At 53.7% G+C, this 26,652-nt stretch overlaps 6 protein-coding genes across 6 annotated transcripts; 4 read left to right on the top strand and 2 right to left on the bottom strand.

Annotated features, from left to right (window-relative positions):
- Positions 1-2,917: 2,917 nt before the first annotated feature.
- J4E78_008095 (uncharacterized protein) lies at positions 2,918-4,349 on the bottom strand (the record flags this gene model as incomplete). Its single annotated transcript, XM_049368697.1, has 3 exons — positions 2,918-3,956; positions 4,005-4,146; positions 4,199-4,349. 3 exons carry the CDS (start codon positions 4,347-4,349, stop codon positions 2,918-2,920), a joined length of 1,332 nt encoding a protein of 443 aa, XP_049219662.1.
- A 193-nt stretch (positions 4,350-4,542) lies between these two features.
- Positions 4,543-5,513, top strand: J4E78_008094 (uncharacterized protein; the record flags this gene model as incomplete). Its single annotated transcript, XM_049368696.1, has 2 exons — positions 4,543-4,786; positions 4,879-5,513. The coding sequence occupies 2 exons, from the start codon at positions 4,543-4,545 to the stop codon at positions 5,511-5,513; spliced, it is 879 nt and encodes a 292-aa protein (XP_049219661.1).
- A 7,315-nt stretch (positions 5,514-12,828) lies between these two features.
- Positions 12,829-14,275, top strand: J4E78_008093 (uncharacterized protein; the record flags this gene model as incomplete). Its single annotated transcript, XM_049368695.1, has 3 exons — positions 12,829-12,950; positions 13,029-13,162; positions 13,254-14,275. The coding sequence occupies 3 exons, from the start codon at positions 12,829-12,831 to the stop codon at positions 14,273-14,275; spliced, it is 1,278 nt and encodes a 425-aa protein (XP_049219660.1).
- A 1,048-nt stretch (positions 14,276-15,323) lies between these two features.
- On the top strand, positions 15,324-16,702 carry J4E78_008092 (uncharacterized protein; the record flags this gene model as incomplete). Its single annotated transcript, XM_049368694.1, has 3 exons — positions 15,324-15,435; positions 15,485-15,919; positions 15,975-16,702. 3 exons carry the CDS (start codon positions 15,324-15,326, stop codon positions 16,700-16,702), a joined length of 1,275 nt encoding a protein of 424 aa, XP_049219659.1.
- Positions 16,703-17,284: 582 nt separating this feature from the next.
- Positions 17,285-18,783, top strand: J4E78_008091 (uncharacterized protein; the record flags this gene model as incomplete). Its single annotated transcript, XM_049368693.1, has 3 exons — positions 17,285-17,468; positions 17,560-18,392; positions 18,451-18,783. 3 exons carry the CDS (start codon positions 17,285-17,287, stop codon positions 18,781-18,783), a joined length of 1,350 nt encoding a protein of 449 aa, XP_049219658.1.
- Positions 18,784-23,156: 4,373 nt separating this feature from the next.
- J4E78_008090 (uncharacterized protein) lies at positions 23,157-26,498 on the bottom strand (the record flags this gene model as incomplete). Its single annotated transcript, XM_049368692.1, has 1 exon — positions 23,157-26,498. One exon carries the CDS (start codon positions 26,496-26,498, stop codon positions 23,157-23,159), a length of 3,342 nt encoding a protein of 1,113 aa, XP_049219657.1.
- Positions 26,499-26,652: the final 154 nt, after the last annotated feature.

Raw genomic sequence — 26,652 nt, 5'->3', positions numbered from 1 at the left:
TATTCATCCTGGTTGCCCCGCACTGTGAGCGAAATCGGTTAGGTGGGGTATCTCTCACCCGCCGAAAGTGGGTCGTCGGCAAATGACCGATGGCAGACTGTGTTGGGGAACCCGGCCGCACCAAGATTGGACATTGAACATCGGCGGGCGGGCCGGCTCGATGAAAAGATGCTGCGGCTTGTTGATGAGAACGAAGTGTGTCCGGCCGGTGGGCTTCAGGTTCGGGTCAATGTATGCCGTGATGAGAGATTGAATACAGACTCACATGGTGCTGCGACAAAAAGAGCTTCTAGAGTTCAATCACACAACGATGAATGCGGATGTCGTCTCATGTTCAACGAAGCATATAGATTATCTCATTACACTATTACTGCAAGGTTCATACAACGCGCGGTGAAAATCGTCAAAAAGTCATGATATCCGTGTGCCCAAAACCAGACTTCAGCTTCTAGTGAGATTGGTCATCCAGAAAGCTTTCCATCACATAGCCCAAGCCACATTGATCGGATGTATCGGATCCAAAACTGCAGTGTCGTCGCTCATTCCATCAGGGGTATAAGTCGTCAGTCCTCGTGAAGACGGACTATTAGTGGACAGAGAGTGGAACACTGCTTAAGCCGTCAGTGCGACGTCTAAGCAGCAACAACCCTCTCGTCCTCGCGACCGCGCTGGTGCTCACTAGCGATGGTGGAAGTGACATCGTCGTCAAGATCTTCGCCCTCGTAGCCGTTGCCCTGGTGCTGCTCAGCAGGGATCCACAAGCCAGACTCCCTGTCGAGGGCCTGGTCTTGGCCAGAGAGGTCAACACCCTCGCCCATGTTGCGGTTCTGGTTGCGGCGACGCTGAGAAAGGGTGCGCGATCGCTGGGAGAGCTTGGAGGAGACAGAGGCGTTCTGAGACACCCAGTTGGTAAGGGCATCCTCGCAGTCTTGGATGATGCTGTGGCATGTTAGTGGGGGGTTCTCATTGAAAGGAGTGGAGAAACTTACGCCTTGCTAGCCTCGTAGCCATCGTAAGCTTGACGGGTCTCTCCGGGAGTGACGGGGGTGTCGTCAACAAGCTCGAGCAAGTGCTTTCCGTAGCCGGCAATAATGGCCAGCTTCTCGCAGTGCTCGCGCATGGCATCGAATTGGTACGTGAAAGCTGCCTTGAGCTTCTCACGGGTGATGTTGGAGAGTTGGGCCTCTGCGACGAGGGACTCGGCCTCAGCACGTACAAGCTCCTGCTCGAGGACAACAATCTTGGGAGAGTTGGGCTCCTTGTACTTCAACTGAGCAATCTGATCGGTAATCTTCTGCTTGCCTGTCTGAACGTAAGCGTCAATCCGACAGCGCACACGTAGTGGACTTACGGTCACGACTGGGCTGGACGGAAGCCTCAATGTTGCGGATGCTCTTGATGGTGACGCGGTATTGGTCGTAACGGTCAACGTACTGGTCCTCGAGCTCACCGATCTCGTAGATGAGGACACCGAGCTTGTCAGTGACGTCAGAGACGTCGTCGTCGCAAGCCTCTCCCCAAATGGAAAGTTGTTGCTGTGTGGCCGGTGAGTACTACGTAGAGTCGCACAGGGTTGTGCAAGCTTACTGCGACCTCCATGCGCTCCCTGGAAACAAGCTCCATGCTGCGCATGACGTTCTTCTCCATCTTGACAAGTTGTGACAGCTTCTTTGCAAGGTCGGGTCCGAAAGCACCAGCGGACTTGTGGCGGAAGGTGTGGCCTATATGGTAGAGGACCAGTCAGCAACTGTAGCATAGCAAAGCATTCTCTGAACAGTCTGGACGCTATCCGGGAGCATCAACGATCGAAATGGTCGTCATTGCTGAACCATGCGACGAGCTCTGCACATGCGGTGTGCAAAATTGGCATTGCGCGAAGCTCCTCGCACGATTCGCGTCGGGACTGGAAACAAGACCAAAGCGGGCAGAAGCGTATCGAGAGGACGTACCGATGTTAGCCTTGCCAAAGAAGCGTCCGCTCTTGGTCGAGGACGAAGGGGGCGGGGGGCTCTGAATCTGCGACGCCGTAGGCGCGCGAGACTGGCGCATGCTGTAGGTTCTGTGCATATTGGCGGTGGTGTTCTGGCGATTGATCAAGCGTGGATTGGGGGAATGTAGTCGTGCTTGAAGTTTCGGAGGCGGCGCGGTGTTGATATGGAAGGCGCAGAGATGTCCCGGTATGACGGAGGTTTTGTTTAGGGGACTTCAATGACGTAGCGTTTGCCTAGCCCCACTCTCCCCGTGGCGATCATGTTCTCGGGCACGCTACCTTCCCTCACATCATGCACATCCTCCACACTGCGACATTGGCACGCCCAAACCAGCATAGAGCATCCTTCTACGACCCTGAGTACCTGCATTCGACCCAGACCCTTTCTCGTGGTTTGCACTCGCATGCGACACATGTATCGTACACAGTCAGACAATGGTTGCCCTGCTTGCGCTGATCCCACCTAGCTTGGGGCCAGAACTTTTGGCGCCAGTGGCTATGTTCGATCCGGCTGATGTGACGTTGATGTGTGCCTGTTTTCGGGACCCATGGGCGCCATGACAACCGCACTACCAGGGAATCGTCTCTCCCTAGATCCTCGGAAGGAGCCATTCAAGTCGTCTATGAATCAGGTTGCGCATCTATTAAGGTTCAAATGGCTACTTTCTGCAAGTTTTCAATGCTCGCCAGGACAACGACTACATGGCAGCGGAGATGTTGCTGTAGACAGAGGGAGTTGGTTGCCGGAGGTTCCGCGACGCGTGTGTACAACACTGGTGCAGAGTGGTTATCTTTGCAATTCCAAATATACGCTTGCAATGGCAAGCTTTGGCCAATGGCAGAAACTTGGTTTTCTCAAAGTCTACACTGCCCATGTATAATTCGTGCATAAAACAATGGTATATCGTCAAAACATCTTGCTCGGAACTAATACATCGCTCCGTCATGCAGCGAGTTGGCGAAGACACTGAGAATGCTACCTGCTTCGCCCAGGCCAGTAGTTGGGCGCAGAGCCCAGAAGATAAGTTCGCCCTCCCGCGGTGACCGGCGGTGGTGCACAGCTAGCGATGCTAGTCCCACTGCGAATACAGTTGTCACACCTAGGAGGGTGTTGACGAACAACGGAGACGGGACCTCAGATCTGATGCGCTTTGATACTAGCGTTGGCTGTGAGACAACGACGTTATGCCGTCGAGACAAGGCAGACAGTCCAGGAATGTTGCCCAAGATCTCCTTCGCACTAGCTACCGTACTGGAGGCGAGAGTCTGTGATCTTGCTGTCCATGGTAGAGAAGTACTTCTTAGGAGTTTCTTCGCGCCCGTAGAAACAGACCAGACCTCTACAGGGTCGACCTCGTCGGTGTAGAAGAAATCCTTGCGCAACTTACGAATGTATGCTCCGATGCGTGGATACTTGGTCTGGATAGTCTCCCTAAGCCAAGCTTGGGGCACCGTTGGGTAGTACAGCAGGGACAGATAGCCAAAGGCAAGAGAATCCAAGCTAGAAGGCTGCTCTCCACGAAAGAGATGGTCGTGTTTCCCCAATAGATCTGATAAGGGATCCAGGAGCTCACCCGACAGAGCATCCAGTCTAAAGCGCGCAGCGTATACTTGGCCACCTAGGAGACCGCCTAGACCCTTTCCACGTCCCATGCTCATGGCGCTGGGTTGACTTTCGGTCGGTATGCCGGCTGCCCTTTTTGCGGCCTCATATTCGGACGAAGCAGTGCCCCGACCCGGCGCAAAGCCTTCCTCAGCTGTAGTATCCACATCCAAGCTACTGAGTCCCATGTGCGCCGTCCGGGCTCTCGCAAGGTCTCGTCGTTTCGGCGGGACGGTGTAGTTGGCATACCATGGCAGGATTGCGGTATAAGCGGACGAGGTCGCGGTGTTGTAGTTTTCGGCAGAGACGTAGAGGGACAGGTCGATCAGAGGCGTCGCCGTGGACTGGAGAAACGTGATGAAACTATAAATGTGTTAGAACACGCCTAGTACTTGGTCGTTGGGTACCCACGCCGTCCTGTCGGTCCGCTGTCTACTGGATAGGTTGGCATCGAGGTCATTGGTAACTGCAGGGTGATTACGGAGGTATGCGACAATATCCTCGAAGCCGGATGCGGTCGCAACATCGTCATCAAAAAGGATCGGCAGGCTCTCTGCTGCTGTGTAAGAATGTACATCGGCCACGGTGGGGTTGCAGTCCTGTACCTGTGGCGCCAACCGTGGGGTCGTGCTCCGCGACGAGTGTCCAGTCGCCCTTGGGGATCACGCGCTGGCAGTAAGCAACCGTCGCTATGCATTCCGGCTCTATTGAGGGGAGGCCAAAGGCTGGGCCCCATACATGAAGCTCAAGCACCATGTCTTGTGCCGTGTTGCGGTGCGCTGTTGGTCTGGGAGATCCTGACGCACTTCTCTACAACCTCTGCGCACGCCGATCGGAACGTTCCTAGCGTCGGAACGCGTGCACGTGAACACGCATCATCGTTGGTTTCCATGCTCCCAGCTGCAGTTGCTTGATAACATTGTCGACATCAAACCTTCACAACTCCAATATGGCACCACTCCGACGCTACTTGCGGATTACAAAACATTCGGTCCTTGAGGTCCGCATCTATCTCGACAGACCTGCTGACGCTGAGGCATGGCTGTTGAAACGCGATGATCCAGCACTGCCACGCGTCATTCAGGCCATACGACCGCTTGTACTGCCCAAACTGCGAGAAGAAAACGAGCGGGGTAAAGGCCGAGGTGGTGCCAAATCTAAAAAGAAGGGAGTGAAGGATGTTGTCGTTGAAGGTAAGCTGCATGAAGCCCTGTTGAACTATCTACGATACAAGCATCCCCGCATATATGCTGCAGTCTTACTCAGACGGCTAACATCACGTCAGATGATTTCGAGGTTTCGATCTTCTTGACGGACCTATCCTCCCGCCACTCCGTTCTGACCAAGCAAAAGATCTTCAAAGACAAGGCCCGCATCCAGAGCAACTCGGGCAAACTCACCAACTGGCTGACAACCGGAACTAGCGATCAGCCTGTCGTTATCAACGAAGATGCCGCAGATCCGATACTCATCAGAGAGGAGGACGACGAGCCTATCAATCTTGCTGATATCCCTGCAGCCGACGTAGCTGGAAAGCAGCCTGAACGTTCAGCACGACCAAGACGCCGAAGAGGCAACAAGGAGCATGATGGAATCGGCGATGATACGGACAGCGAAAGTTCGGATCTTTTTGTCCCCGAGCCTCCTGCCAATGGCAGCAAGACGAAGGCTACCACAAGGGATGAGGATCAGGCCAGTGATGAGGAACCACAAGCAGATGATAAGAAAAAGCTTGGTCTCAATACATCATATGACGGCTTCAGTATCTACGGCCGTATACTATGTCTTGTCGTTAAGCGCCGTGGCGTGCGAAATCCGGCAGGAGCGAGTGGCGCAACTTCCAGCCAGGCAATGCTCGAGAATTGGGTGTCTACGCAAGCTGTGGCTGAACAGCTTGACGACGATGAAGACGCCGTTTGAACAGATCCAGCAAGCTAGTGCTAGCTGGCCGGTAATTCTACCATGACAGCTGTGGACTGATACGATCGCGGACTACTAGAGACAAAAATAACAAGGGCGGTCACGATTCGCCGACCCTGAACACGACAAGTTCATGACAGGCTTCATCCACGTGGAACGCACTGTGCTGAACCATTATACCGGATAAATGCGCGGTCCTTTAAGAAGCCCCTGCGCAATAGGTGGCTGGCTTAGTGAACCATTCTCCCAGAGGGCACAACATGCGCCACGATTTTCGCGCGCCATCTTGTGTACGCACGCCTCATCTTACCACAGACGCGGCCAATATCCTAATGGGGACTTGATGAGGATAATGAAACTGAAACAAAGCACACAGAGGTGCTGATGCATTGACAAAGGTGGGAGGATCAGTCGGCTTTCCGGTACGACAAGGCGTGCTATTGTATCTAAATGCAGATTTTTTGGCTCGATCGATACATTGAACATTGCGACACAGCTCCACAGCTCGCTGATCGAAAACGAATGTGAGGAACCACTGCCTTGGCGAGCGTGAACTCGGTGCTTCTCCGGCGTACACGCTTCCAGAGTCGTCTCGTCTTTGTCTTGTTCGAGTCCTTTCACAGGTAGCGCTTCGGGCTCGCCGGCCTGGCACAGCCCAATCCGCTTGCGCGCGAAAGTGAAGGAGCGTAAGCCACACAGAGTGCGGCAGCGGCGCCGAGACATGATGCGCGTACCTGCAGCAGCGTGCCTGGAGTCCTCTCCACACCGAGCTATTGATCTGCTGATGACGATCGCCTTGATCCACCGCCGTTATCGCACTATGGCTGCCATGCTTTGGCAGAATCAATACCATCTATATAATGACGCGGTGTTCGGCTAGCCACGACGACGAAAGCGGAGCCGGAGGATAGAGTTCAGTGCCAATACGACGTTTCTTTTTCGGCGACCTGAACGCCGCAGTCATTGCTGCAAGCAGTCCTGCATTAGGAACTACGAGAGGGCTTATTGAATCAGACAGCCTCAAGATGAAAAGTTTGTCGGTCGAAAGGTGCCGTGATTACTTACTGCAGTCTGCATGGCGGCCAACGGGATTCGCACTCATGGTACAGCTGCTCTCGCTACCACACTGAACATCCATCGAATTACAAGTTGAACAACCCAAATCAGACACCTGGTGCATGGCGGCCGCCCCTGCAGCTCAAACTACACATACTCTACCAGTGTGGCTCCAATCTTATGGGCTGTCAATTAACGGCAGACATGCTAACGCTCGGTCTCCTGTCGTCTCTCCGCGCTGGCCAGTTGGTTGGAACGCTTGTCAGCCCTAAAGTCTTTTACTGGGATGAGACCAGATCTTCGATGCTGTCGCATGTCTTCGCATTGGACTGTAACACCTGCGCATTCCTTCTCCACCAAGCTGAAACAGCTGCTCTTTGGAAGCGTTGAGACTGAGCTACTGAACTACCGAAGGGGGTGGCGATGGTGAGGACGATACTTGCTGTGTTGAGTTTGACGCATCGTCTGCCCCTGCAAATCTAATCGCTTACCTTCGACGATGAGCGCATCGCCGCACTTTTTTTCTTTCTGGTGAACAAGGGACATTCTTTGCTTGTCGCGCACAGGCTCTTCAGGGCAAACGCTTCGACAATCGTAGCATTGACCGGGGAGGCTGCAGGGGTAAAGAGAGGCATACATATTGCGAATCTCAATCAAAGGAACGCCTATCTGAAGTCGGACGTGGACCCCTGGCATACACGTGGATCTTGACCAGCTGAGACATGCAAGTTGCGGTGCTGTTGTCCGTCACTCCGCAATGGTGTTCTGCGGTGCTGAGCGCCTAGTGGCAGTATGGCGCCCGTTCAACTCTGTCCTTCCGGCCCAGCCGAATATCCTGATAACCTTTATCGAGCGGCCACTGCCAGCCAGTTGTGGTCGCCGGACGTTCTTGGAAAACAGGGCATACTGGGCGTCGGCAGCTACTCCTACCTCGGTCACAAGCGCGAGCCAGGATTAATACGAGTCGCACGAAGACGGCAAGCCAGAAAGACAAAAATAATCATGACATGCCTTTGTGCGGTGCTTCGCATTCTCAGCCTAGCTGCCCACGAACGAACGTGTGTACCCCGGCCTGTCGATTCAGGACAGCAGCTGGAAAGTCATGCCTGACCTCACACCGCCAGCACGGGCGCCAGCAGTTGTGGACATTGTGGAGCGGAAAATTCTAGGGGGCTTCGAAATTGGGTGGAAGCGTCAAAGAAGCACGGGAGAAGGTCGGCATAGGCGCTAGATCTTCGTCCTGCGCTGGAGGTCGGTGGGTGTCGGACGTTGGCAAATAGGCGACGTCGCAAATTGTGTGACGGAAATTTACTGTCAGTGTGTCAGAATTTGCTCCTGGCACGCACCGGCTACTGGAACCGAGCGATGCCTGTTCCTGAAGCGCTCGCAAGCAAACCCTCTTGCAAGCGGTCCCAAGGCGGCGACTGATCCCAGCCCTGCGCACCGTCAAGGTGAAAAGGAGGGCTACGTTTCATTCACACGACCGTTCGCACTAGCCATGTCTGCTAGCAATAAGCCGGTAGTGTCAGGGAACAGGTGATGTCAGAAGAGAGAACGAACGTGCCGTGGGTCAATCATGCCTCGCTGAGCCTGCTGCCTTGCCTGAAGGATGATGCGTTGTACGAAGGACATGCCGCGACGGCGACAATACTGCGACAGGATTGGATCAACACGATCTTCACGCAGTCACGAGGCCGATGAAACGACAAGGCGGTAACGCGCGAGTTCGTGTTTCTTCTCCCCCCTGCTCATTAAGTGACCAGGATCAGCGATGTTTCGGCGTGCTTTAGCTTATGCACAAGCCAGGAGCCACCCCTTTCCTGCTCATCAGCCCAACGCCTCTTTCACCGCTTGGGCCGTGCCATGCCCTGCCTAGCATTATTACACACATCGTCAAAGTACGTAGCTGACCGACATTTTGGGGGTCTGCAATCTGAGCACAAACATAAATACGTTGACCCCCCACCATCGGAGAGTTCGTTTCATCATCCAGAGCCGAAGACTACTACCACTACTACTACAACACTACCAACCAACACTACAACAACCTACTCAACGCTTCCGCTCTACACAAGCCTACCAGCTTCACCTTCAACTCAACACAATGGCCGCCATCATCTACGAGGAGTCCAACATGGGATCGCAAAACCTCCCACCTTGCCCTGGCCCACCACCAACCCGCCCTCTGCCTCCTGTCCCATCCAAATAGACATCAACATGAACATCAACTCACATGTCTGTCTTGCTCGACTTACACACTTGGCTTTGGCGCACCACAACATCGATATCAACTCCGCATCCTTACCGAACATCCACCGCACCCCACCCTAATACTCTACCAACCGACATCGACCCGCACCTTGCCGCCTGGTCTGCCGCCATCATGCAGTGCATCTGCAGCACCCAGTACGATCTGATCTTGGACGCACTACGCGCCCTAGACTCCGAACAACTCCACGTCACTCACCTGACATCCGCCGCGAAATCCGGTTAAAAGCAGCCTACGCTTGTCTTTGGAGAGCGATCCCACACCATTTCAGCCTTGCATCACAAGCCTCCACATGACGGCCTGCAGCCATGTGGCATTGCTGCATCTACCAGGACCTGCTCGTCTGACTCACATCGGAGCATGGCTACGACTGCATATCCAACACACGCTGGCTCGGGTGTCCGGAACGATCCTTCTCTATAGACACCTACTTCATTTTGGCACATACACACCGCAGTCCTTCTAATATTGAGCGTATTACTTGCTTTGGAACATGCATTAGTTGGCGCTTGGGATTGGCTGTGTGGCATCATAGCATCATTAGCTTTTGGAGTTCTATTACTGGTTAGGCGGCATCACAGCCAGGAGGAATACCCAATATCGTCTCATAGCATTAATCATTTGATCTCAGATCAACTACACGCATACCTTGTCTTCTGTTGCATGTGAAACCCGGGTGCCAATCATCGCCACAGCATGGTCCTGATCACTAATCGCGTCGGCAGTCGACACTGAAGGCGTTGGGGGCTGAAGTGAACGTCTCCTGGGCGCAAGGCATCTTCCGCTAACATGGCAGCCCAGTTGTCAGCGCGCGCGATAGTTCCCGTGCACACCACCATTGCTATCCGCTAAGGCACATGGCGGTGATAGGACGCGCCGGTGGTTGACAAGCGCGGCAGCATGTCAGAGCCACCAGGACTGCAACCTCCACAATCAGGCACCTGTACATCACAAGCGCTTGGTGGTACACACGTGGGCGCTGTGTGACGTAGTCCTGACAGGTCGAATAGAGAGCCAATAATGCGAGTCGTTTACCTGCGATGCAGATTCAGGTGTCCCGCAGCTACCGAAACCTTCCGTGTGACCGGTTCACCTTGAAATCACGGCACCACCCCGGCTTGTGCAGGAACGACGATACTTGCCGCCGCTTCATCTTGCAACGCTAATCAGCAGGACAGATGCGGTGTCTGAATGCGAATATTGGCAGGGCCCTAGTCTGTGGTTTGGCTCGGTTGCGCCTGCCTGCCTAGCTCCAACGACGGCCGTGAAGCCCTTCAGGCACAGGTGCATGCTGCCAGGAGCCCTGGCCTGCTTTCAGCTGAGGCAGATGACTCCTCTGCGTATAGCCAACCACCGCTGCATCGACTACCACACGCTAACCCAGCACCGTCTGTCGCCATAACAGCGTCGCATGTTGCACGACTTCACCGCTCTGCCAGACGACGTGCCCGCAGCTGCGCAGCCGTTAGCGGTATGCGTCGCATTGCACTACCCCTCTGCCATCATGGCCAACAACAACCTGCGCATCGCGCGGTTACACAGGAAGTACCATTGTGTGCCTACGCCGCAAATTGACGCCAATCTCCGCCCCTCCGAGCGGGTCCGGGCACACCACGTTGGGGGCAGCACCCTGACGCTGTTTGACCTTTGATACTCGGATGAGTATGCCGACGTTCGCAGTGGGCGACCAAAGACGGCTCGGGCCCAGGCGTATACACTTTGCACTTGTCTGCGGTGCTGACTGGGAGTCCCTCGGTTTCATGGCACCTCTCATTTGCGAATTGACTTTGAGCAACGCCGACGTCCTTCGTCCTCTGCAATTCCGTGCCATTGGCAGAAGGCATCAAGGCTGCATTCCGGTCTGATGAATACGGACCTGAGCAACCATGCAATCGGTCCTCTGCACGCACACAGACCCATCGCTTAGCTATCAAATTGCTCTCGCAAACACCGATGATGCTAAGAACAGCTCTGTCAGACGTCAACTCAATCCATCCTGCAAGAAGCGAGGCATCCATGTACGCCATCGGCTGACGCAAGCTGCGCGTTGCCGTGTGTACAACGTGTGGAAACCTGCAGTCGTCCTTCGATACATCAACTTTCACGCACGCAAGCGCATATCAATCACACGTCCATGCAAGCCCTCTGCGTGCGCCCAAGTGCTTGCTCAATCCCTGGCAGATCATTGACTCACGCCCGCATTCCACAAACCACGTTGCTTTTGTTGCAGATCGTGGGTCCTGCGGGCAGAGTATGCAGCCTGCAGCCTTATTTTTCCTTGATGCCTACCGCGCCCCGAGCGCTGGCAAAGTCCGCTGTCAATCAACCCACGCTGTCGGCCTTTCTTGGTAGATCGTCGGCGACTTGATCACTCGCTCTGACTCACCTTCAGCGGTGTACCCAAGCTGTCACCGTTACGACACGGACGCCGTTGCAATTTGGCCGATGTCCCCATGTCCCAACCGGGTTCTCGGATCCCATCGCGCAAAAGGGAAAAGCCGTTGAACCTGTAGCTGCCGGCTACCGCTGTAAAACCCTTACATGGCTCACCGCTGTATAGGTCAGGTGGAGACTACAACGTAGCATGTGTGAGGAGGATTTTCAATCTTGTGACTTCCAAGGTTGTTATGTGGGAATTGCGATATTCGCCTTGTTCGCCTAACATCACACTCCTTTCGGTGATCATTACGCAGATTCACCATCAGCCAAGCACTGCGGCTGTAAGCGAACCGCCTCGCAGTGACCTCAATGGAAGACCCCAGCACGGTAAACGTTCAGTCCGGTTGATCAAGCTCGGCCAAATTATTTTTCCACATGTTTGCTCGCCGAGCACACAAACGATTTTCATTGTAATACCTCCGTCACCTGGAGCGTCACCGACAAATTTCCGCCGACTTCATGGAGATCTCCCAAACAGGCCGTACACAATATTCCTCTTATTTGCGTACCGCTATGCATGATATGCAATGCCTGCAAGATAGAGTGTCAAAACAAGGATGGACGTCCTCCTTGCCCGTCGCTTGCGCAATCTGTTTCGCAGGCAACAAGGCATTCGTGGACAATAATATCCCACACCCACTCTTTCCCACACAATCGTGTGTGTGTAGCTCTGTCGATCAAACAGCAGCGTCCTGAACATGCCGTTCATGCATGTCGTCCAATACGGCAAAGTGGATTCTCTCGCCACCACGTCTGACATCTGAAACAAGTACAGCCATTAATCGCGCCATGATTCAATATTGCCACGCCTGTTACCACCGCCTTTGCCGCTGGCCTCGGACATTGCTTGCTGACTTGCATGGTCTGCTCCGGAGTATAGTGTGAGAGAGTTTCTGCTTCAAACGGTGCCTCGGTATTTGCATAGGCGGTGCCTGTGGTTATTAGCCGGGTCTACGAGTTTGAGGCGTGTAAGGTTAGATTCAGCCTATCTTTCAGGCATCAAAGAATCTTGCCTTGTTGTGAGCATGGCTGCCACACTGTAAGTTCGACTAGCTGAGCTATACGGTGTCAACGCGTCTTGGAGGACGTATGCAAGGAACACCCCACGCTCCATCTGCAAGATGCTGTATCCGGCTGAAGTGCTGTATATTGCCCTCACTACACACCAACTGCATATGCTGATCATCGATTGTCGGCGTACTTGCTCTAGACCTGTGGGGGGTCTATCTGGGCTATCAGGCGGACTCTTCGCTCGCGTTCAGACATTTTGCGATTTTGATCTTGAGATGTCGTTGCGATGTAGTTCATGGTCCTGATGCACAGCCACAGGCGCCACATGGAGGTTGAGGTCGTGTCGTACGAGCGGGCCAATCAATCTGATTCGCGCCTCGGGAATCTTGGAAGTCCAGCTGCGATACAGCGCACTGCATGCGGGGCGTATGCTCAGCGCAACACCCGCTTGGAAGACGATCCTACATACAAATATAGGTCTTCCTCTTCGTCATTGTTTCTGCTCAGTTATCCCGTTGCGTATTGCGCGCATAAAGAAATATGGGGCTCGTCGATTGGTTGAACTCCATGGCGGAGTTTGGTGAGTGGGCTGGTGGACGCAAGCCAGTGACGAAGAAGTCGGATGCGCTGCGCTTCGGCGTTTTGGGGGCTGCCAAGATTGCGTACGTCTACGCTCTATTGTCTCTGTCCACAACAGAACGTCAAGATGAGACTTGAAGCTAAAACATATCGTCGAACAGTCCCTTAGCTTTGATCATCCCAGCGCGGTCACATGGAGAGATCATAGTCGTTGCTGTTGCAGCTAGAGATAAGACGAAAGCGGAGGCTTATGCGAAGAGATGGGACGTGCCAATCGTTCATGACAGCTATGAAGGTAGGTAGCCCATCTCGTGGCATCTCTTTAGCCAGGAAGCATCCAGCATGAATGCCCCGAGCTACCGCGAGGTCACACTAACCTGTTGTAGCGCTCATCAACGATCCATCCATTGACTGTATATACAATCCCCTCCCCAACGGTCTTCACTACAAATGGACGCTCGCGGCCCTCAAAGCAGGAAAGCACGTCCTACTAGAGAAGCCCTCCGTCTCCAACGCACAAGAGGCACGCTCTCTTTTCCATCATCAGATCCTCAGTGCTCCGAACGCTCCGGTACTTGTTGAAGCAAGTCACTATCGCTTTCACCCCGCTTGGCATTTCTTCCTTGCGCAATTCGAAAAGCAAGAGATAGAGAAAGCCAGTGCTCGCGCTGGAGTTCCGAAAGGAGGCATTCCTGCGACAGATATCAGGTTTGAATACGATCTTGCTGGTGGCGCTGCAATGGACCTAGGACATTACACCCTCTCCGCACTACGAGGCGTCTTTGGAACTGAGCCCACAGAGGTCACTTCAGCAACACCTCGTCTCATACACGCACCACATGACCAACGCTGCGACCAAGCCATGGAAGCCACCTACACTTTTCCCAATGGCGGCACTGGTCACGTTTCCGCCGATCTAGGTGCTCGGGGTGGCTACTGGTTCCCATGGCTAACATCCAACTGGCCCAGTTTCCGCGATCTGCTTGCCTGGATCTCCGTGACTCTACATCCTGAAGATCTTGGTGTCGAAGGCGGTCTACAAAAGTCTAGTCAGAAGGTACTCATCTTCTCAGGTTTCATGAGTCCGCATGCCTACCATCGTATCGACATCACTACAATCACCACCTTGCGCGACCCTGCATCTGGCAAGACTATCAAACAAGAGAAGAAAACCGAATACAAAACAGCATACAAGTGGACTGAAGGTATGGGCGGCGAAGAAAGAGGACAGGATTGGTGGACATCGTATCGGTACCAGCTTGAGGAGTTTGTGAACAGGGTCAAAGGCAGAGAGGGAAGTGGTGCCTGGGTGGACGGCGAGGAGAGCATTAGGCAGATGGAAGCTACGGATCGGACGTATGAGAAAGCTGGTATGTCGATTAGGCCTACGAGTTCGGAGCTGGAGTGAGAAGATTTGGCGATGCAGTGTTGCGTCATCGTTCCCGTAGCTGAGCCCGGATGAGGCTATTGATTGGAACTCGGGGTAGCACTCAGGGTAGCCGAATGAACCCAATCTTACAACGGCGTCTGTGTATTATTTTTTATGCATACTCAATTGGTTTATTCGGAAATGCGTAGCCTCTTTGCCCTTTCCAGCATCGCTCAGCGGAGCAAGTTCTTTGCAAAGCGGCGATGTTGCACCACCACCCAAGCTCACAAACACAGCCAGCCACCCCGCTTACGCATCGCAGAAAAGCCTCACCGCACGATAAGACAGTAAGCAAATAGTTCCAAAGTAGCAAGGCAGATACCAAGCAGCGACAAGCTTCACCAAGCCTGCACAAGCCTTGCGTCTACCTGCCTGACTAGGCATCGCTCGCTGCACCCAGCGTGCCTTGCCCCGCTTTTGAGGTATTGAGGAACATGACGCGATGGCAAGCCTGGTTCCGAGAAGCCGAGTTTGAGCGTCGTATAAAAGCGATGCGGTATTTCCAGAGTTCATTGGTATGTCGACTGAACAGAGGCTTTGAGAATGAGGTTTCTGACGTTGGTTTGCAGTTTCGCGGCGCTGGGGTCTGCGGGTCCGGCTAAGACTGGGACGCCATGGATGGATAAGAGACAGGCTGGTGATGCGCCGGCTTATGAGGCGCATACCATTGATCAATTGGTTTGTCGCATCGCATTTTGGCAATCGACGGGCCTTTACTGATTGTTGTGGCAGATTGATCATTTTCCGGATAGCGATCGGTACCTTCCGCATACCAATGCCACGTTCACGCAGCGATATGGTAAATTCAACACGGCTACCTACGTTTACAGCCTGAGCTTACTTTTCTGTACAGTTTTCGATTCGTCATACTACAAGCCTGGAGGGCCGGTGTTCCTCTACATTGGTGGGGAGACGAGCGTGGAGTCGCGTTTTTCTAACTTGCAGACTGGAAGTAAGTCATCAGCACAAACCACCGCGATACCTCTTTTCGGGTAACTGATTGGTTCGTGTAGTCATCCAGATACTCATGGAAAAGTTCAATGGCCTTGGGGTGATTCTTGAGAATCGTTACTATGGCGAAAGCTACCCTTACAACTCTAGTACGACGGATGAGCTACGGTTCTTGACTACAGAGCAGAGTAAGTGACGGCTGGAATTCCGATAGTCGTATTTTCTGACGTGCTGTAGCTATTGCAGATAACGCCTACTTCAGACAGCATGCTACCTTTCCAGGTATCAACGCCAGTTTGAGCGGTGCCGACACCCCATGGATCATGTACGGCGGTTCCCTCGCTGGTGCTCACACCGCGTTCACGATGAAGACATACAACGAAGTCTTTGCCGGAGGAATCGGTAGCAGCGCCACCATCCAAGCCTTACTCGAGTATCCTCAGTGGTATAATCCAATCATGAAGTTTGGCCCGGCAGACTGCGTTTCCAGGATCGTCAACATTGTTGATAAGATTGATGAACTCATCTGGAGTGGAAACAAGGACGGCATCCAGCAGCTTAAGGATATCTTTGGTCTTGGTGCATTGCAAGATTTGAGAGACTTTGCCATGACGATTGCGTTTCCGATTGGTGGTCCCATGAATTATCCGACCAATACATGGCAAGAGCTCAGTAAGTGACTGCATTCCACGAATCAGTGATAAAACAGCAACTGATATTTAACCAGACTGGTTCCACCGCTACGGCTCAAAAGACTTCTTTAGCTTCTGCGGCAATGTAACGCAAATCGATCCACCGGAAAACATCAGCAGCGTCGATATGGCGCTTTCCCAATACTCCAACGGCGAAGCTTGGACTGGATTAGGTGGATATGCCGACTACGTCAAGAAGACGCTCATCCCAACCTGCGAGAGTGGCCGGATCGACAGCACAGACTCCGGTTGCTTCGGCACACAGAATCAGACATACTACGCCGACCCCACAAACGGAGCAGCGCGCTCATACCTCTACTCAACCTGTTCCGAGTCTGGCGGTTACCAAGTGGCGCCCACAAACGGCCCCTCCCTCATCTCTCGCGTCCTCCAAATCGACTACACCCAGCAATGGTGCACCTGGGCATTTCCATCCGGCGAGCACAACAGCATCCCCGCCACTCCTGCGTTGCACTACTACAACAAATACGGAGGCTGGGATCTTCAAGCTGAGAATCTCGCTCTTATTGATGGCAACACAGATGTCTGGCTCGATCTGTGCTACCATTCAAACTTGGCGGCTCAGCCTAGAATCAGCAGCGATAAGTATCCGAGTTATCTGATTGCGGGAGCCGGACATCATTGGGATAGCTATGGGATTAAGAATGTCAGCGCTGAGCCGAACTATATCAGAGAGGCGCATTATTGGGAGGAGAGGACTGTGAGTCGATTCTTGAAGTTCTGGGCGGAGAAAGATCATTAGGTTGAGACGCGCTGAACATAGGTCTCTTGCGTATAGGACTGTGTACTGTCTGGAAAGTCGATATCAATGACCCCCACTTTCTTCTGAGGCGCTTGGGCGAACGCGGGGTAGTCGAGGACCCTGAAAATGTGATCTGACAGGGGACTCCGCGCTTTTGCATGTGATGCGCCGCGGATACAACCTTATTTTGTGAGTCTTATGCTGCTTAAGTCATCTTCCAGATTTCAACACAACAACGGTGATTGATGCTCGTCATTCCAGCCTGTTGGCGATGTGGAATGATGCGTGCGCGTTTCAATGTCGGTGTTTGCCACTGTGGGTCGCCAGGGGCGCGCTAAGTGGTTTTGTCACCGCTTCCAGCCGCTTGGCTTCATCAAATAGCAGCCTCATAGCTCACTGCTACACCAGCATGCGTTTGTGCCATTGACACTTACCACAGTCTTTGAATTTGTCGATTCAGTCTTTCCTTTTCAGCACTGCAGAGTGCTTGTTTCCTGTTCGTTCTAGCGGGCGTTAGCCGTTGCTATCGTTATCGACACATCGCGACAACACCAGCACCAAGCGTGCCAAATCATCAACGAAATGGGCAAACTGGCTTTTCCGCTCGACAAAGAGCTCACGGGGCCGGATAGGGTGGTTCTGAATATACTGCAGAGGGAGTACGAGCTGCATGAGGCCAAGCCTGCAGAATCATCGACAGATGCAGCGGAAGACTCTGATGACTCGGGTGTCAAGCATTCTGAGATTGTGACGCCGTCACCAGAGGGTCAGTACTCATTTTGGTCGATAATCAATGCCTCGGAAGCATGCAATATCGATATGCGCTTCTGATGCGACCAATGACTAACCTTGTTCAGATCTACAAGACCAGGAGCAACAGGCGATTGCTTACCTCAAGAAGCTTAATGACCCCAAATCCGACAGCTTCGAGACCAGTGTTTTCAGCTCTGTGGATGAACCCGACATCAAGAACCCTCTTCTTCGCCAATGGATCATTGACCCCTACATCCAATGGGCGAAGAAGGTTGTCCGAGTCGAGACCGACGTTATCATGGTCACGCATCTGCTGCTCTACTTCTGCACCAGCATTCCGTCAGCCGCATACTTGTACATCAATTTCCATTGGTGGCACGCTGTCCTCCATTGCGTCATGCAGGGCTACTACATGGGAGCATACACTCTCCTAAAACACCAGCATATCCATATGCGTGGTGTTCTCAGCAAGAAGTATGACTTCGTCGATCGGCTGTTCCCATACATTCTCGACCCAATGATGGGTCACACGTGGAACTCGTACTACTATCACCACGTCAAGCACCACCACGTTGAAGGCAATGGACCCAACGACCTTTCTTCCACTATCCGCTACCAAAGGGACAGTGTTTGGGACTTCGCGCAATACGTTGGTCGATTCTACTTTCTGATTTGGCTCGATCTGCCGATGTACTTCTTGCGTACACGCAAGCCTAATCTCGCGCTTCAAGCTGCGGGATGCGAGATCGGTAACTATGTCTTCCTGTACTTGATGTACAGTTTTGTCAACGCTCGTGCAACGACGTTCGTGTTCTTGATCCCTCTCGCTTTCATGCGCTTGGCTTTGATGACTGGCAACTGGGGACAGCATGCTTTCGTTGACGAGGTCGAGCCGGACTCCGACTTCAGGTCGAGCATCACCCTCATCGATGTGCCCGTAAGTTTGCATTCATTCACTTTGGCTAGTTCTGAACAATCCGCTTACATTGTTCTAGAGCAACCGATACTGTTACAACGATGGCTACCACACCTCTCATCACCTTAACCCGCTCCGCCATTGGCGCGAGCACCCAGTTGCTTTCCTGTCGCAGAAGAAGCAGTACTCCGATGAACAAGCAATTGTCTTTTATAACATCGACTACTTCTTCCTTACAGTCAACCTGCTGAGAAAGAACTACGAGCACATCGCCAAGTGTCTCGTACCGATGGGTGACCAGATGAAGCTTACGCTTGACGAGAAGGTCGAGATGCTGAAGCGCAAGACACGGAAGTTTACTGAGGAGGAGATCGCAGAGAAATGGGGCAAGCAGTATGCCAAGTTGAAGTAGAGGTATATTGCACTAGTAATCTAGCAACTACAGGTAGCTGTATATCATCCTTTTACGCGCTCAGGAACAATTATCACCGCTCGGTATCGATAGAACGACAAATGTGAAGACATAATGGTATTCTTTCGCTCTTGCTCCGTGAACCCACGTGCTAGCGTGGAGCACCTGCCCCGGCATATTCGCTCATCACATCATTCGATTTTGGAGCCGATCACTATCCCTCGTCGCAACAACACCCTACACCCATCACTACTCCACTTCCGGCAATGGCGAATTCCGGGAGACTACCTTTCGATCAGAGCTTGTTTGTCGCAACGCCCAACGCGATTTACTTGAGGTCGCAGCTCGCCCGGAAGAAGCTGTTCGAATGCGAGTCCGCTAACGGCATAGTCAACGCTCGTGCCTCGAAAGACAACAGTAGCCTCTTCGCTGTAGCAGACAGCCAGGTCGTGATACTACATGACGCCACTCGAAGCAGAGACAGGAAATACAAACTGAAGAACGGCGATGTATGGCATGCTCACGCATAAGAACAGGTTGATGAACTGACACTAGCATAGGGCGAGCCACGTCTTCTTCTATTCTCACCCGACTCGCGCATCCTCTACTTCACGACAACACTGGGCGACTCGGTTCAAGCATACTCCATACCAAACGACGAGCTTCTGCCTTCCCTGCCATCACATCCGTCCCCGCCAAATGCAATCGCGATATCCAGTAACGGCACCGTCCTCCTTTCAGCCTCTCCGAACCCACCAACTATTTACCTCCAGGACCAACGATGGGGACGCAGCGCAGCGGTGAACTTTCGCCCGACAGACGCTCGTTCGGCTGCTACGTGTGCTGCGTTCCAACAGCCAGATGGTCCTGCGCAGCTGTCGTATACCAACTTCGTTATTGGATTCCAAGACGGGCTACTAGCGATGTACCGCCTGTTTCTACCTTCACTGCGAAAACGTTCCGAAGACTCGCGTGTACATCAACCGCAATTCTTCCAGTTACAGCCCGTTCGAGTCGGTGTCATCAAGAAGCTTCATAAGCCGGCCATGGGCGGTATGCTGGCAGCAGAGTTTTTACCAGGCTACAAGTCGCGGGTTGTTAGCATTAGGCATGATGGAAAATGCCGACTTGTCGACTTTGAAGGAGGTGGGAAGATACTGCGGACATAGCATGTCTCGGGCCCGGCTACTTGTTTGTCTGTTTCAGCGCAAGGCCCAGTACGCTCGAAAGGTCGGGCAGATGGAGCGGTGTTGTTGAGTGGTGATGCGACAGAAGATGTTGGAGAGGTATATGAGGGCGTTGAGACTCTAATCGCAATCGGTACACAAGCGGGGAAAGTTCTCATTTTCAACATCCTGGGCCTACTGATACATGAAATTGCACTGGGCGTTTCTGTTACCGCTGTCGAATGGGTCGGCGACATGACGGCACCTTCTCTCCTCCCGATTCGCGGATCGTCACTGTCCCCCGAGCCTCGCTCGGTTGTTGATATTGTCGAAGCAGAGCAACCGACATCCTCGGATGAGGGAACAGGTACTGTCAAGAAGGTCGCATCGTCTCACAAGCAAGCTGTGACAAGCAGGCCAATCCCCATACGACCTCCACCAGATCTGTTCTCGGATGAACCAAGAGAGCCAAAATCCAGAGTTCCTAGTCGGAGAACTTCAGATGTGTTGCGAGGCTCACCCCTACGCGTCGAGCGAGCGCGCGAAAGACCCGTAAAGAAGGCTTTGGTGCGACCGCGAGTCTCCACTGAGACCTTTGAATCACCTCCACGTCCTTCTGCTAGTGGCGTACCTGATACCAAAGTAGCACATTCCTTTTTCAGAGCAGATCCTTCGATTCACGAAAGCCGAAGATGGCCACAGGTACATCCGGCGCCAAGTTTGTCAACGCCTATGCGAGCACAAGCCTGCTCCGCCTCCCAAAGATCCGCCAGCTCGTCTCAGGAGTCCGAGTTTTCAGATGAAGACCAGGAGTGGTTCACACCTCCCTCTACGCGAAGATGCAAAGGGAAAGCTCCACGACGTGATCTGAGCCCAGACTCATCTCTGATCACGCCAACCGTCACGTCCATACGCCCGATGCCCTTTATCAAAACCTCTCCTACTACGTTGGATACGCCTAGTAGAAACTACTCTCGTCCAATCTCCCGGAAAATGAAAGAACGATCTGATACACATCAAGAAGCAATGATGGAAGGATCTAGAAGCTCAGTGATCGTACCGAAGGCCGCTGGACGCCATGTCACCATCCTCGACCCAGAATTATCATCGCCTCTCGATAGCCCGAGCAGTCTGTACTCGCGTGCCACCGCGCATATGTTCGAGAGACTCCCAGTAGGAAAGGCAAAAGAGCATAGTACTGACCAGCGACCTGCTCTCCCAGCTGGACCTAAGACTCAAGTCTTGAAACCCGCGCTTGTCAACGTCGATCCAGATCCAGTACTGTCCAGCAGTATATGCTCATCTTCAACTTCAACGCCAAGTAAAATCATAGACGCAACTTCCGAACGAAAATTCACCGATATTGCAGGCTCGAGCGAGTTGAAGACAACGCCGCATACTCCACCAAGCCGCGTAGTCGCCTCCATCGCGACTGGCTCTTCTTCGTCTTCGCTCGACATCCTCTACTCTCATCCATCCCGACCAAAGGCCGAGATTAATTTTGTGCAAAACCATAGCCCTCGCAATCCGGCGACTGCAATACATCGGCAGCTCACGCCGAGTTCGCTCGATACGCGGGCGGATTCCCCGAGCAGTGTGTACTCCCGCTCCATCTCCGGCATGGCTGCAGGCGCAAGCCATGCCAACGCTGGCATTGAAGAAACCGATCAGTCAACATCGTCAAATGCGCCCAGGACGCCGCAACATCAACTTGGTATCCACGCGCTGGGTACGCCGATGTCTACCAGCTCGTCGACTAGTCTGTACTCGCGGTCTACACCTCGTATGTTTCTCGACCGCTCACATGCTGTCGACGGGCCGCCCGCGGAAAAAGCGAAAAACGACGGTGCAGGTGTTGTGACTGCCAAAGCAAGGACGGTGGCGGAGGAAATGACGTGTTTAGCTGAAGACCAAAGGACGCTGAGACAGGAAGTAGCGGCGTTGAGGGAGGAGTATCGCGTGCTCAAGGGTGTGTTGCTGAAGCCGAAGGTATGAAGTGTGTGGGTGTTGTTGTACGGCGTTTCCTTCTCCTATCTCCTCATGTTCTTGCCCTTTCTCTTATCGCATCCTCGTAGCGTAGCAAATAACACAACCAGTCCTCAAGACATTCTTGAACCTAATATCTTAAATCCATCCTCCCTGCCCCCAAACGCCCGTCCTCCTCTTCCCCTCCGCCCCACCTTGACCACTACCCCCACTCATCAACTTCCTCTCCTCGTCTTCCGCGTGGATACTTCTCACACTGCCCCTAACACTGCTTCTCTTCCCCCCGCTGCTTCCATACGCAGACCCAGCATGTCCTCCACCTCGCCGCGTGATCTGAGTATCCTGCTCCACAACCGCCTTCGCCATCTTCCATAACATCCACGTCTGACACGAGATCAACACCAGCACGAGTAAAAGGACGATGAGAATGGCGAATGCGATGAAGAGGAAAAGCACGGTTTCGTCGTCTCGAGGAGGAGGACCGGAAGGAGCGAAGCTCTTGCTACCCATATTCGCTGGATTGTAGGTTTGCTTGCCGTACGATGCTGTCGGATGATGACGATGATGATGATGATGATGCAAGAAGGAAAGAGGTAGCCAAGGAGAACCATTAATTAAATGAGGTGCCTGGCTCGGGACTTTAGCAAGCACCGATGATGGGTTGGGCGCGGACCGATTTGAGGGCAACGTAACGCTGTTGCAGATCTGTTTCATGGATACGAGGACAGATCGGGAAGATCCATGCTGACAGTTCGCGTTCACTCGGGCCCACGCCAAGGTCTAGACCAACCACGGAAGCAAGGATGCGAAGCAAGGGAGGGTTTTGGAGAATGATGGTATTGCTACTGTTATTGATGAACAAGATAAGGAGAAATCTGGTACTAGATACAAAAGAGGTCATTACACTACTTCTTTTCGCCGTTACCGTAACTGTAACCCAGTGACACCGTGCGCTATGCAATACAACCGCGATATCGTTACCGCCGTTCTATCCTAACAAACAAAGCGATGAAGCCAAGCCGTCGAGTCGTGAGGTAGCAATGCCAGTGCCGGGTACTTTCATGACAAATGAAACAATCTGTTGCCCAAAGTGATGTGTCCAAAAAAGGTATGAAGGAGAATAAGACAAGAAAGAAATGACCGTCCTGCAGTGACAGCAACAAGATAACCCCCAAATCTTCAAACGTCGTCATGCGAATCCAGATGGCAAGTCGCAGCAATCTATGCAGCAAGCGGCTCCTCTCCGTTGAGCTCGTCATCCTCAACGTTCTCATCAACGCCGAAGCCGGAATCCCACTGGCGCTTGGTCGTCTTCTTCTTGCCCTTCTTTCCGATCTTGACCTTTTCGCTGACCTTGGACACCTTGCCAGTGGCGACACGGTGAAGATCAACGCCTTGAGTCTTGACTTCAATGCGCTTAAGCTTCATCTCCTGGATGGCCTGGAGAGCGTCCTGGTTGCGGCGCTTCAGGTCGTCAGCAAGACGCTCGTTCTGCTCCTGAAGTTGACGTTGCGAGATTGTGAGGGCGTCGATTGTAGCACGGGTGTCCTCCTCGGCGAGGCGGAAGCGCTCCTTCATCTCTTCGATCTGAGCTTCGAGGAGAACGATGGTCTCAAGACGAGCATCACCAAGAAGACGCATCTCTGTGAGCTCGGTTGTGCGCTCCTCAATCATCTCCTCGTACTCTGTGCTGCGCTTCGCAGACGCGTCTTGGAGGCTCCTGATGGTGGCTTCTTGTGTCTTGATGACAGTGTTGAGGGAGTCGACTTCAGTGGCGTGAGCGCCGACGATGTTCAATAGCTCATTAGCCTCGGCCTCAACACGTCTTGAAAGGGAAAGGTTCTCCTTGCGGTAACCCTCGTTCTCGCCCTTCTGGAGAGCAAGCTCATCCTCAAGGCTGTCGATCTTGCCCTTGAGAGCGGTTGTGTCCTCCAGGTAGATGCGCTCCTTCTCAGTGACCTGGTCGAAGAGATCGTTGATCTCGGCTTGCTGTCGCTGGATCTGGTTGTTGAGGTCCGTGATGTTGGCCTGGAGCGACGTGATGGTGGAGTTGGTGGAGTTCTCCAGCGCGACGTACTTGTTCTTCAGGTCGTTCAGCTGAGTAGCGAGGTCGGCAACTTGAACGTCACGATCTTGCTCGAGCTGGTCGCGGGCGTCTGTCATGTCGGCCAGATTGTTCTCCAGTGTCGCAAGATCGCTCTCGAGACCAATGATCTGCTGTTCCAGCTGGGTGATGGTGTTCTCCTTTGTCTGACGGAGTTGGGACTCAGCAGCAAGCTGCTCGTTGAGATCCTGCTCGCGCTCATCGGCCTCTTCTGAAAGGTCAGCAATGGCGTTCTCCTTCTCCTGCTGGAGTTGGAACAGCTTGAGTCGCAGCTCGTTAGCCTGGAGACCAGTGTCGTGAAGACGGGTGTTGAGATCTTCGATCTTGTCATTCGCCTCGTCGAGATCAGCTTCAGTCTTCTCGCGCTGAGCCCGCTCGGAAGCCAGGTTCTCGCGGGTATCGGCAAGCTGCTCCCTGAGCTCAGTGATGGTCTCGTTCAGGTTCTCGATGGTGTTGGCGTGCTGGTACACCTGCTCGATTTGCTCATCACGCTCGCCTTCGGCAGACTCGCGGGCGGCAGTCTGGGCAGCTAGACGCTCCCTCAGTGTAGCCATGTCGGTGGTGATGTTATCAACATCGGTCTCCATGCGTGTGATGCTATCCTCCAACTCCTCGATGTAGGTATTCTTTTGTGCGACGTCAGCCTCTGCGGCATCGCGGCCCTCCTGCTCGATGCCGAGATCAGTCTCCAGAGCTTGGATGCGCTCGGTGTATTCCTGTTCCATGCGAGCGATCGTCTCGTGGTGGGTTGTCTCGAACTCCGCTGCGGTGACGGTAACGGTGTCAAGGTCGACGCGGTACTTCTCGAGATCTTCACGTAGTTGTGCCAAGGAGTTGTCCTTCTCTTCGTTCTCGTCTTGCAGGCCAGCGATGTGACCATCTTGCTCGGCAAGCTGGCGCTCTTGTTCGGCCGACAGTGTGGTCAAGGCAGCGTTGCGCTCCTCGAGATCAAGGATGACGCGCGCCTTGTCTTCGTTCGCCTTGTCGAGAGTGAATACTTCGGATTCAAGCTGCTTCACGCGCTCCTCTGAGTCGCCAAGCAAGTCCAGAACACCCTCGTACTGTCGTCGGAGAAGCACTTCGGTCTTCTGGGAGCTGTTGATAAGAGTGAGCTTCTGCTTGAGCTCGTAGAAGATGCCACTGAAGAGCTCTGGGACCTTCTGAAGAAGCTGTTGGTTGGTAAGGCCAACAGTGGTACCGGGGAAGAACTTCTCGATTTCGGCGCGAAGGTCCTCGAATCCATGGCGCAATTCGGTGAGGATTTCGCGAGAGGAAGCACCAGCCTCGATGAAGCGGAGGTTCTGCAGCTCGATGGTAATTAGGCGCAGCGCACCTTGAGATTCGCCCAGGGCCTTGCTCATCTGCTTCAGCTCCCGCTCGTAGCGCTCGATAGCTTCGTCTTCAATCTTGTCCAGGATGATCTCCTCGCCTTCAGTCAGGCTGTCGCGGTTGAGCTGTGATACGGTCGGCAGAGACTCGAGTGTCATCTGGCTAGAGATCTCCAGCGCGCGGGAGGAGTACTCGCCGGTGGGGGTTGTCACCATGTCGAGATCTTGCGACATGTTCAGCTCCTCGGGGTTGACCATGACCAGACCATCCTCGTCGTCGGACAGCTCAACTGGCTCGTTGTCGTCGCCGTTGTATAACGAAGACGCGCGCAGCTCGTCGATCTGCTGGCGGGCCTCGTCTAGCTCCACTTGCAGATCGTTGGCATCTGCGTCTTCGAGGTCGATCTCGCCAAGTCGGCGGGCCTCCAGACGGTACTCGAGGTCCTTGATCTTGTCGTCCTGCGCCTTCAGCTGGCGACGTAGCTCCAAGAACATCTTCTTGTCCTTCTTCTGGTGGTCCTCAAAGTCATTTACTTCTTGGCTCAAGTGGCTGCGGCGGAGGCGGCGACGGGCGCGGCCATCGAGGACTTGTGTGAGGGGCGCGAACTGGACGCGGTTGCCGTTGGTCTCGTCGACCTCGTCGACGCGTTCGATGTGAAGCTGAGCTGGCATAGACATGCGGGAGCGGCGGGTGTTGGTGAAGCGGCTGCGGGAGGCACCGACGCGGTCGAGATGGGGAGTCAGGCCAGGGAGGGGTTGTGTAGAGGCAGGGCGGTTGAACATGAGCTCGTCCTCGTCCTCGTCGACGGCGACAGGAGGCTCCGAGTGTCGGCGGTTATAGCGGCGCGTGGTGGTGCTGCTCTGCTCGACATTGATGTTGTCTCCCTGCTGCGACCGCGAGAAGGACTGCTGGATCTCTTCGGCGATCTGGTCCTCGTCGTCGTCGGCCTGGACGCGCTTGCTGCGCTTCGTTTGCGAGAGCTCTGCCGAGGGCGACGCGGTTCGCTTTATGGCAGACGTCATGTCGTCGGTGGGTGTCTGGTTCTTGGACGGGCGGCCGCGCTTGCGTCGAGGAGCGTCACCGGGACCCTCGTGGTGGTGCTCAGATGGTAGGCCACTGAGGCGCGCCATGGTTGAGCGATTGGGCAGTTTTCGGGCTGCGGGTACCTTCTGGATGCGGTGTTAGACAACGGGAGCTTCCGGGCGGCGGCAGTGAAAGGTCGCGACACGTGGTGCTGGAGCTGCGTACCTGGCCAAAATTTCGTCAACAGAGCAAGATCGTCAA

The sequence above is a fragment of the Alternaria triticimaculans genome (assembly GCF_023758025.1).
Source record: "Alternaria triticimaculans strain BMP 0046 chromosome Unknown scaffold_13, whole genome shotgun sequence".
NCBI classification, from domain to species: domain Eukaryota; kingdom Fungi; phylum Ascomycota; class Dothideomycetes; order Pleosporales; family Pleosporaceae; genus Alternaria; species Alternaria triticimaculans.
Note: the sequence above shows the minus strand (reverse complement) of the source record. Positions and strands in the feature narration are given on the sequence as shown.